This window comes from Bidens hawaiensis, unplaced genomic scaffold (genome assembly GCF_021521415.1).
Source record: "Bidens hawaiensis isolate Kalapana, Puna unplaced genomic scaffold, B.hawaiensis_p1.1 tig00032121_1, whole genome shotgun sequence".
Taxonomy (NCBI): Eukaryota; Viridiplantae; Streptophyta; class Magnoliopsida; order Asterales; family Asteraceae; genus Bidens; species Bidens hawaiensis.
The window spans coordinates 36,375-48,453 of NW_027495456.1; the positions used below are offsets into that span (position 1 = coordinate 36,375).

Genomic DNA, 12,079 nt, shown 5'->3' on the forward strand with positions numbered 1-12,079 from the left:
TCCACATCTCCCGTGACACACTTGTACCAGACCGACCCGTCATCATGATGGCACCCCCGACGGAGAGCATGTGACTCCATACACACTCCACACATCCACCTACGCGAGACCTTTAAAGCCTCACCAACCGAAATAAACAATCCAAATTCGTCGAGATCGCCTCCCGTAAGGTATTTTTCTTGTCATCCGATGACAAATGAAGCCGCTTAATATGTGCGGCCAATCGAACCCCCTTGGACCCCGGAAATCCATCCGGGCAATAGTGGAAGCCTCTAAACGGACACGGCCAAACACCCTCCTCAATCCCAGTCATAGCACCCCTGCCCAACAAAACATCCCGGTAGCCACGTACCACACAGAGAAAAATAATAATAAAACAAAACTCGAGTTGTTTTTGAGGAATGAACACCCGAACGAAAGAGGAAAGAGGAGAGCAACCACCCGTTGCCCTCCCCTCCTCAAAACACAAAAAACAATGATTATTTTATTGAGGCATTTTGTCGAACACCTGACGGGCAAACTATTTTCTTCAAAAAAATTTAGTTGATGATGATTCCTTTTTGAGTGTACCAAGTGAAAATGGAATTTGGGTTATAACGAAAAGGAGGAAGAGATTATTAATACAATTGATCAACGACTTTACATATTGAATTTGTGAAGACAGCCGCCATGTAAGTGGTTGACTTATAATTGATGGATCACTGCCATGATTAGACCGTGGTAGACCACCGACGGATACCCAAGGTAAGGTTTGGTTTTGTGCTGTTAACATAATATAATGTCGCCATTTAAAAGCTAGCTTGTTTTGCAAGTAGTTAATTGTTATTTATGTTTAATAACTTTTATATATGTTAAAATGGGATGTATTGTCGATAGAGCTTAATTAAATGTAGATGTAAGCCAAGATAACACAAAAGATCTCAATCCGTATATATCAAACATCATGGAAGGGTTTTTAAAGCATTAGCCGTGGTATCATAATTTATTTTTGTTTCGACTCCAACAAAATATTAAAGTCTTACGGAATGCAATGGCCCTCAAAACCAGGAATCTCAAATTAAACGCAAGTTTATAAAAAGCCTGGAACATAGAAAACGCAAGTTTATAAAAACATAAAATTAAACTTTTCAAATTAAAGTATTTTATAAAAGAATGTTTTCTTAATTTTATTACGGAAACGGTGGAAGTAATGGAGAGTTGGAGACAAATCAAAAACGAATAACATGAGCTGGAACGCGCAAAGGCAAGTTTCATTCTTAGAGTTGGTTCCCTTCTGTACGCTTTAATTATTTGCCTCCTCCAACACACACGATGGTTCCTCTCTCACACTGTCTACTGATTTAACCACACCTATTTAAACAACCATTTCACCACATATCTTTCTCATCACACAAGTATCTCTCTCTCTAATAACACTACCTCTCCCAGAAAATAACAATGGCACGATCACACTATTCAATCTCGAAAGCTTGTGCAATCGCTCTCACAATTTCATGTCTAATAGTAGCCACATCCGCGGGCAGTTTTTATGATGAAATGGACATCACTTTCGGTGGTGAACGTGCTAAAATTCTCAACGGCGGTCAGGATCTCTCGCTTTCACTCGATCAGTACTCCGGCTCTGGATTCCAGTCCAAGAACGAGTATCTCTTTGGGAGGTTTGACATGCAACTCAAACTGGTTCCTGGGAACTCTGCCGGCACTGTCACCACATTCTACGTGAGTACTAATTTATATTTTATTTTTAACATATATCCACCTTAATTAATTTACAAATTCCAACCAATACAATGTCTTTGTATTGAATCACATCAGTTGTCATCACAAGGCGCGGGGCATGACGAGATCGACTTTGAATTCTTGGGCAACTCATCTGGAAACCCTTACACAATACACACAAATGTGTATGCACAAGGGAAAGGAGATAAAGAACAACAATTCCACCTATGGTTCGACCCTACTGCAGCCTTCCACACATACACCATCGTATGGAACTCCCAAAGACTCATGTAAGCCTTTCATCCAACACATATATATTTATGGTTCTCGTATTTTATTTATATTTTGTTTTTATATTCATTGCACGGAATACTGATCCACTGTTCATCCTTTTGCTGCAGTTTCTTGATAGATAACATACCAGTAAGGGTGTACAATAATCATGAGGCTGCCGGGGTCCAAGAGCCAACCAATGAGGGTGTATGCCAGCTTGTGGAACGCGGATGACTGGGCAACTCAAGGTGGGCGTGTGAAGACTGACTGGACTAAGGCACCTTTCACAGCATCCTATAGAAAATTCAATGCCAATGCCAACAATGTGAGCCCCAATTCAAAGTCAACAAGTTCTGAAAATGACAACCAGGCATGGAGTACACAAAGGCTCGATGCTGCTGGGCGAAACAAGATTCGGTGGGTGCAAAGCAAGCACATGATCTACAACTACTGCAATGACCGTGCCCGGTTTCCCAGCGGTGTTCCTGTTGAATGCGTACGGAACAGATTCCTCTAGAGACTTCTGAAGATTCAATATACATACATTGTGATCGTTTTCTGAACTTAAAAAATTCTTTATTCTTTTATTCATTTTACACCGTACCAAGAGATTATGGAAAATTACAAGGGCATTTACTAAACCACTGTCTTTTATGGGTGAATCTCAAGAGTTGTCATTTCATTCTTGAATCTCATAACTTCGTATTCTTAGCAATCAAACGAATAGGCAAAGTAAAAATTGCAATACACATGTTAGAAGACTTCCAGATCACCATTATCACTCAAGCAACATTGTTGCAACATTTAATGTTCTATATCAGTGGCGGTACCTATGTGATATGTTCGGAAAAAATTTCAAAATGCGGAAATTAAAGGTAGACGAGTTGTTTAGAGGAGAAATGAAGTTTTGGATCTTTAGGTCTTTCGTCATTTTAAATGTGTCACACCCCGACTTAGAGCCTAGGCGTGTGACCAATAATTGGTACCTGTTTTGTAAATATATCAGAGTTACGGTTATTTAACGAAAGTCTTTATTTTATATTAGAATATTAACATATATTTTGAAAAATTAATATATTTGTAAACCTTTATTTATAATAATAAAATATTCAATTTATTTGAAAAGCTTCTTGGATAATAATATTCAAGTGAATAATTTATAAACCTTGTTTAAATATTGTTTGCAATATTTTAATAATTAAAAACCGAGTCATCTCTACTTTGCTACCTGTGCTAACTTTATTTCCTGAAATGTTGGGAAAAATACGTCAGCGATATGCTGGTGAATCGCTGACTCTAAAAACATTTTATAAATCTTTCTTTAACGGACAAGATAGTTTTTTTTTTAACAATCTTAGCAGAAATGTCTCTTATTTTTGGGATTTGTGCCACTGCTATACACACACAATTACGATTCTCCGAGAACTGACGTCAGTTGGAGAACTTTTATTATGATCTCTAGTCTGCGGCTACGTAGCCTTGATTGAAAGACTAGACAAATTATGTTTGGATCCAGACACATGTGTACTCGGTCTGAGTTGCTTTTATTTTCTATCTTGTAAAATTAGGAATCACGTAATCCCTTAAATATTTGACTGACTTTGTTTAAGATAAACAACCCGTTTATCTTGACTGATTGAAAATGTTTAACGTATTCACCTGTGATTGTCTGTTCTGAATGATGTGGTGATCTTGTTTGAAAAATCTTTATGAATGATTGATGATTAAACTATAATAAAATAGGTCTATATAAATACGCAGATAGTCTCTTAATCCTGCTACAGACCTTTATTCTGGTTTTGATAGCTTTAAACCTTGATTGATCATTTGTTTGAATAAAATATTTTCGACACGAATTTCTTCTCTTTATTTTCTAATCATGTGTTTTGTTTCTTCTTCAAGAAGAAACGTAATTTGTCTATAACCTTGATATATAAAATCTTATGTTTCTTAATCATAAAAAAAGACCATTTTTAACTATACCTTATAGGTAAAAGCTTATCTTCTAAATCATGAAGAAATAATATATTAACTATATCCTCATGTATATAAAATTCTATATTTCTTAACTTTAAAGGAACATTATTTTAACTTAACCTTTGTATTTATGTATCTTGATCAAGGTCTAGACTATACTCCTGACTAAGGTCTAAGCCTTTAAATAGAATAATAAAATATTAAATTAGGCAAAACCCCTGCCTTACACGGGTATTTGGAGTTTACACGCCTAAACTTGTACGATCAACACTTCTACTCTATATCGTGCGCGTACGAGAACTTAAATTGTCAGAACTTCGGGGCTTAGCACGCATTTCGAGGTTCGGCACACAAAACAAGGTACGCCGGTCATCGGGACTTGTCGGCACGTATTCGAGGCAAGTCGGTTTACTATAATATAATTATCGGGTTAAGGGCACGAAAATCAAGGTAAAGAGAGAAAGTAATTCTAGAGAGAGAAAGGTTTTTGTGTGAGTTGTGAAGTGCCATGAACCCCTTTATTTATTTCTGATTTTGGGTCCCATCGCGATACATGATGGACCCTTCCCTTAAGCCGTCACGTACCGCGATTGAGGGAAAGGGACACGTGGCTGATGACTCAGCCCTAGCGTCTGCCACGTTAATAAAAAAAAGAAAATAATAAAAAAAGATACTGTGGCCCAACTTGTAGCCCCTACGCCATTACATTCCAAAAACAAATTCACACTCCTTGCTGACTGGGTGCCACGTGTTACAATTCGCCCCCCAATTGTAGCCCCTCCACTACACATAGCCTAAGGTTAAATTGTATGTGTGTAAGAGATATATTAGATAATGTAATATTGAAATTGTTACACAAAGTGTAGTAAAAAACTCTGCACTTCAGGATGTTTTGCAAAAAGTAGTGTAGTCAAAACTCTTCCTAAAACTCTTCGACAATCATTAGTCAATTATATACTCAATTATTTATTTTCTTTATTTTCATATATATATATATATATATATATATAAATTAAACAAATTATTTCATTAAATAAAAAAAGTTAAATAAAATAAAAAACTACATAGAATAAAAAAACCTACATTAAATTAAAATACAATAAAAAACCTAAATTAAAATAAAAAAATAAGGAAAAAACATAAAACTACTTAAAAAAAATAAAAATTACTCAAGGTTGTATTTTTTTGTAAATTTCATTTCTTCAGTATTCGGCTAGGCGCTCGATTTTTGGGTGGGTTTCTGTCACACACCAATCTACAGCGAAATATGCTAGAGCGCGACTGATTGTTTACTACTTCACAAGACACTAATTAAATGAAATGTCAATATATAATTTTTTTTTATTTCCTAAAACTGAAGTACACCATCCAAATAAAAAAAAACATCCAACAATTCAAGCAAGGCAACAATTAGTATTCACAACCTACTAAGAGTGAGAAACTTAACCGTCATAACTGTTAAACCGAACCACAATCGACACAGCCGAACCGATTTTAATCGATAACCGTTATAACCGGTGGGATGGTCTAATAAAGTTGTAAAAACCGCTAAATACGGGTCGATATTGGTTAAAGATAATTCTAAAACCGCTATAAGCAAACCAACCTATTTATTTATCCAATAATATGTTTGAGATTAACATCCACCAAACATGTTGTTGGATTATACCATTTTGATGTTTTTGGTATAACGTTTGTTATCAAATTAAGTTGAATTTCCTTGTTTGATTATATAATGTCATTCTTTTTTTGAATATTTGGTATTGATATTATGGATTATATACTTCGTTAAATCATGTCATGCCGTTTTTTGTAATAATTGGTATCAAACTTTTAGCCCCAATTACGTTATTTTGGTTACGGTTAACTGACTCACTATAATCTAAAAAACCGATTAACCAAAACCGTCTTAATGGGTCAGTTATGGTTATGGTTATCCATTAACCGACATATTGGTTATGGTTATGGATTTAGCTCAAATTCGCACCAAACCGACCCATACACACCTCTACAACCTACTATGGAATATGCCATGTGTGGCGGATTACTCAGTAGCTCACTAAAAACTAGTTAAGTAAAATGTCAATAACTTACTATTTCATTCCATAAAATAGAAGTACGCCATTCAAATAAAATAAACATTCAACAATTCAAGTAAGGAAATAACCAATATTCAAATAATATAAATATATTAAGTTTTTTAATTGATATCCTATGGTCCATAACTACGAGCTTCAAACTTTCAATCATCCAATGTACGTACCTGCAATATGCGTAAAAATAATATATTTGTCAACAAAATTGTTGTTTGAGCAACACAAATAAATATGAACATTTCTGATGGGATGCGATAATCACTACAATTAATTTAGCACATAAAGTCTTTTCACCAGCTCAAGGTTGGAATACTCAGATGACGTATGATCATACTAATGAAGATGAGGCCACCAGACAAAAAACAATAAACACCTTACAAATTAATCATAAACAATTAATTGAGTAGCATACACAAACTCATTAAATAGAATTGTGGTTGAAGATTCATTTAACTAAAACATGTGGTTGTGGTTAGGGGTGTTCAAAGTCGGATATCCGGAGTTTCGGATATCCAAACATTTTGGATAGTCGATTTCACTATCCGAATCCGAATCCATATCCGAAATTTCGAATATTTCGGATATCCGTTCGGATAATGAAACAGATATCCGAAAATCTGAAAAAATATAAAAAATATGTAGTAACTATTTACCAATCTAACAAATCTTTGAAATAAATGTATAATTAACAAGCTAACAATTTATAATTAACAAGCTAACAAACTAACAACTGAAAATCTAAAATGTCTTATCTAGAATGGAGATACGACGGTGGAGGACTGGATCTTAGAGGTGGTCGACGTGAGACGAGGCCCGGAGGTGGTGACCGGCCGGAGACGGGCTGGAGATGGAGACGACCTGTGGAGAGTTAAGAGTGGAGATCGGAGGTTGTAGAAGGTGGAGATTGGAGAGAGGACTTTTATTAAACAAAATAATTTTTGTTTAACTTTAAAGGAAAAAAAAATCAACGGTATGTTTTAAAAGGAACATAAAAACATTTATATTATTTTAAAAGAAAAAAAATTATTAATTCAATAAGGAATTAAGTAGATTATTTCGAAAGGTATCTTTCAAAATAAATAATAAAAGCGGTCAAGAAATAGGAGGTTCAGTTTTTTCGATTCAAGAAGTGATTGGTCACGGGCAGTTTAGCAGAGGTGTGATCAAGCAATTGAAAGAACCAGGGGGTTGTCTTCTAGCAAGTAACATGAGGTCAGAGATTCGATCTAGGAAGAAATTGATCAAAAGCACTTTGGCAGAGATTTGATCAAATCCAGTGGTGACCAAAAGACCAGTGGGCTGTACTCGCTAGTATATATAATTCAACCGAAAGCAAAAGTAAAATTTGAATAGTGACACATCAAGTCATATCAAGATTGGGAGAAGGAAGAAGACTCGATCAATGGCTGGCAAGAATAATGAATCCGTAAAGGAAGCAGGACCATCAATGACGCTACAATGCCCAATTTTGAATTCAACAAATTATACAATATGGGCAGTAAAGATCATAGCAGTTTTTGATGTTCATGGAATCTCGGAGGTACTCGAAGAAGAAGATGCAGTTGATGCTAAGAAAAATAGAATGTTTATCGCATATCTCTTTCAAGCAATGCCCGAAGAAATTGTTCTTCAGGTTGCTCATCATAAGAAAGCATCAGACATATGGGCAGACTTAAAGGCTCGTTTTGTGGGAGCAGACAGGGTTAAAGAGGCAAGATTACAAACTCTTGAATCTGAGTTTGAAGCCTTGAAAATGAAAGACACGGACACTATCGATGACTTCACAGGAAAAATTAGTCAACTCGTGTCACAAGCCAACAACCTTGGATCCACAATCGATAATAAAAAATTAGTCCGAAAATTACTTAAATCTGTACCAAAGAAGTACATTCAGATTGTTGCTGCAATTGAGCAATTTGCAGATTTGAATACTATGTTGTTTCAAGAAGCCATTGGAAGGTTAAAAGCATATGAAGAACGCATCAAGGAGTCAACCGAGGAAGAAGACAAACATAATAAACTTATGTTCACCAACACATCTGGAAAAGAAAAGTTTAAAGAACATAAGTGTAAGCATTGCGGCAACTGGAGTTCAAACCAAGGAAACTTTGGACAAGGCCGGGGTAAAGGTCGTTGGTCCGGGAAAAGTAAAGACGACGAACAAGCTCATGAAGACAAAGGCCATGGAAAATTAGGCGAACCTATCCGTGAAGATAAAAGTCATGTGAGATGCCATAAGTGCAACGAGCTCGGACATTATAAAAGTGATTGTCCAAAATTGAAGGATCAGGAGGCTCATCTCGTTTGGAGTCAAACTACACTATTATGAAGAATAGCAAGTCATAATACAAGATCGAGATTAAGGGGGTGATTGTTGGAATAATCCCGATCTCGTTAAATATCCCGTTAGTTTATTATAGTTTAGTTAAACTTTGTTAAATAGACAGTTAATAAAGTTAGGGTGTAAATTGTGATTAGTTAATAGTTTGTGTAAATATTGTAACTAGTTAGAAAATAAACGAAGCATTGCGTTCTTTCAGGGAACCATCGCGACGGTAGAATTGTAACCGCCGGTGGGTGTAAATACCACCACCGACCATCATTGTAAAATATTCCTTTCAAGACAAAATCAATAATATATATATAATTGTTCGTATTCAATCGTGTTCATATATTTCGTTTAATTTCTGTCAATTTGTGTTAATCGATTCTGAAGACCATCAGGTACAAATGGTGTCAAAAGAATCTCTTATTCATACAGTTTTTCTCAGGTACAAATGGTGTCAAAAGAATCTCTTATTCATACTTTAAGTCTCTTTACATTGAATTTTGAATTAAAAAAATGAGAATTGCTCACATTCGAAAATTTGCAAAGGAATAAGTCACATAAATTTCAGGCGTTTGCATTCAGTAGGAAGACCTCCAGGAAAACGTGTGTTGTCATTGCAGTAGTTGTAAATCATGTGCTTACTTTGCACCCACCGAATCCTGTTTTGTCCCGCTGCATCAAGTCCTTGAGTACTCCACGCCTGGTTATTACTCGAAGAAGTTGCGGAGTTTTGGTCAGGACCAACGATATTAGCATCAACATTAAACTTCCTGTAGGAAGCGGTGAAAGGTGCTTTTGTCCAGTCAGTCTTCACACGTCTACCTTGGGTTGCCCACTCATCAGCATTCCAAAGGCTTGCATACACCCTCATGGGTTGGTTTTTAGGATATGGGACTCCAGAAGCCTCATAGTTATTGAACACCCTTATCGGAATGTTGTCAATCAAGAATCTGTTGAAACCAAGATACTTAAGATCGGTGCTTGTTGCAAAGTAAATTTAAAAATTAACAAAATAATAAATTATCACAGACTAGACAATAAACATACATGATTCTTTGAGAGTTCCATATGATAGTGTAGGTATGGAAGGCTGTTGTAGGGTCGAACCAGAGGCGTAATTGCATTTCTTTGTCTCCTTTCCCTTGTGCAAAAACAATGGTGTGGATTGTATATGGGTTTCCAGATGAGTTACCCAAGAACTCAAAGTCAATCTCATCATGCCCAACACCTTGTGACGATAACTGATCATGATGGATATATTAAAACCATCATTTTTGTTACATTATAAATTCATGAAGCTAAGACATGAATTTTAAGATAATTTATAACTGAAGGTGCTTACATAGAAGGTTGTGACTGTACCAGCAGAGTTGCCAGGGACTAGCTTAAGTTGCATGTCAAACCTTCCAAAAAGGTACTCATGCTTGGACTGGAAACCCGAACCTGAATATCGGTCGAGTGAAAGCAAGAGATCCTGGCCGCCGTTAAGTATCTTAGTATGTTCGTTGCCAAAAGTGATGTCCATGTTTTCGTAGAAGTTGCCTGCTAAACCCACTGCTACTAGACATGCCATGACCACAATAACTGTAAACCCTTTAGAGCTTGAATAACTTGATGCTTCCATTTATTAATCTTTTCTTTAATAGGTGATGGTGGTTAATTTTCCCTAAGGCAGCTATATATAGTGGTTGTTTAGTTGACGATTTGCTAGACGAACAAGGTTTTGAATTAATAAAATAATGTTCACTTGGGGTTATAGCTGGCCTTAGAAACTGCAATGAACCAGTTGTCCCGATACCTTCCTCGGATTAACTACAAATACATGGTGCAGAAAAGGGGGTAACTGGACAGGACATTCTAGTAAGGCCACCAAAATTGACAAAAAATGTGAAGCAACTCCGAAGTTATATATTAATATTTAGTTATACAAATGGGATTTCTTTTTTCATAAATGCAGTGTTCTTTTAAGGTGTGTAATTATTTTTGGGTTAGGTTTTCAATCATAAATGAGGTAATAACGTAGTGTTGCATATAAGGCCATGTGTAATGGGCGATGGCTGGGGGCGAAATGAGGCGATGAAGGGCTAGAACACCGCCCCCTGGCGATAATTGGGCGAAAAGGGGCGGGGTTTATTTGTCGCCGGTGGAGAAGAAAAATGATAATATTATAATAAAATGACCGTTTGACAACGGTCAAATTTAAAAAAAAAAATAATTTAAACAATATATATATATATATATATATATATATATATATATATATATATATATATATAAACATACACCCTTCTTCTCCATTTTATATCCATTTTATATACAAACTATATCCAAATTCCTACAAAAAATAAACAAAATGAATCCCAGAAACAACCCGAACCAACTGAACTACCAACTCCCTGGTTTCGGTCAAGCGTATGGTTCGCAATCGAACCAACCGAACTACCAATTCTCTGGTTCGGTCAAACTTATAGTTCGCAATCGAGCCAACCGAACTTACAATGGAACCAACCGAGCCAACCGAGCTATCCGTATCAATTTTCCGACCCGAACCTAAACATGTACGCCAACTATCTCAGCCCGCAAAACACAATGCCAGCATTCGGGTCTACAACACCGGAGTCGGAGCCGGTGACGGTGTCGGAGACGCAAACGTCACGGGCATCCGGTTCAAGCAAAAAGGCGACTCGTAAACACAAAAAGAAACAACCGGGGGAGCCGATGGCGCAACGTGATCCATACAAGCATTGGAGCGAGGTGAGGAGGTGGCCCTCGCAAGGGCTTGGATCGTCATTTCGGAGGATCCCGACGTCGGTAAGTTTTTTAATATTAAGTATTTATTAAAAATGTATTTAGTGTTTATTAAAATGTATACTAATTTTGACAAATAATTTTAATTTGTAACTAATTTTTAAGCCACCGGGACGTTTTGAAAGAAAGTATTTGAAGCTTGGCTCGCGATAACCGGTAAACCCTAAGACTACCGGGGAAAAGAAGCTGTTCAAGCCTACTAGAAGGGGCTTAACGCCGATTGTCAAAAATTTGTCGGGATAATTAACCGGTTGCAGGGGTCCGGCTGGCGTAGCGGGCATAACGACGTCGACATTATAAGTCAAGCCTTGAGCGAATTTCGAGCTCAGGGTCACACTGTTGAGCGGCCCGGGAAACCGTTCAAGTATTTGACTTGTTGGGAAAAGCTACGTGGTTGCTCGAAAAGGAAGGGGGTACCAACCGTTCCGACCGCCTGACGAGCCGGTTCATCCTGGCCTTCAAAAAGGTCGAAGACATCGTCGTCGACAAATCCAAGCACACCAAACACACCCTCCGATGCTCGTAGCTTCTTCCTAGACGACACGGTCAATTTAGCCGACGATATTGATATAGCCGACGACGAAGGGGTAGAGGATTTGCCTAGACCACGCGAAAGATCGTAAAAAAATAAGGGGGAAGGTTCATCGTCAACACGATTCAATACGGAGCACGTTGAAATAAACGAGTTGGTCGGTCGTTTGGAAACAAATGCCACAGTAATAGGAAACGACCTTCGAGCATCCAACAAACAACAAGAAAAGCTGAACCAGACGTTGGAATTACGTCAAATGAAAGACGACTACGAATCCCTCAAAGCGGAGGGATTTCACGAGGAAGCCGCATTATTGTTTCAACGACGACGTGAAAAAATGCGTGA

At 37.0% G+C, this 12,079-nt stretch overlaps 2 protein-coding genes and 1 pseudogene across 3 annotated transcripts; 2 read left to right on the forward strand and 1 right to left on the reverse strand.

Annotated features, from left to right (window-relative positions):
* Positions 1–1,310: 1,310 nt before the first annotated feature.
* On the forward strand, positions 1,311–2,571 carry LOC143583100 (xyloglucan endotransglucosylase/hydrolase 2-like; annotated as a pseudogene). Its single transcript, XR_013144098.1, has 3 exons — positions 1,311–1,719; positions 1,816–2,009; positions 2,121–2,571. The product of XR_013144098.1 is annotated as a xyloglucan endotransglucosylase/hydrolase 2-like (transcript).
* Positions 2,572–7,467: 4,896 nt separating this feature from the next.
* Positions 7,468–8,394, forward strand: LOC143583102 (uncharacterized). Its single transcript, XM_077065502.1, has one exon. It carries the CDS (start codon positions 7,468–7,470, stop codon positions 8,392–8,394), a length of 927 nt encoding a protein of 308 aa, XP_076921617.1.
* Positions 8,395–8,947: 553 nt separating this feature from the next.
* Positions 8,948–10,287, reverse strand: LOC143583101 (xyloglucan endotransglucosylase protein 1-like). Its single transcript, XM_077065500.1, has 3 exons — positions 9,737–10,287; positions 9,442–9,635; positions 8,948–9,344 (listed from the first exon to the last, which is right to left on the reverse strand). The coding sequence occupies exons 1-3, from the start codon at positions 10,016–10,018 to the stop codon at positions 8,948–8,950; spliced, it is 873 nt and encodes a 290-aa protein (XP_076921615.1). The 5' UTR covers positions 10,019–10,287.
* Between the last annotated feature and the right edge of the window lie 1,792 nt (positions 10,288–12,079).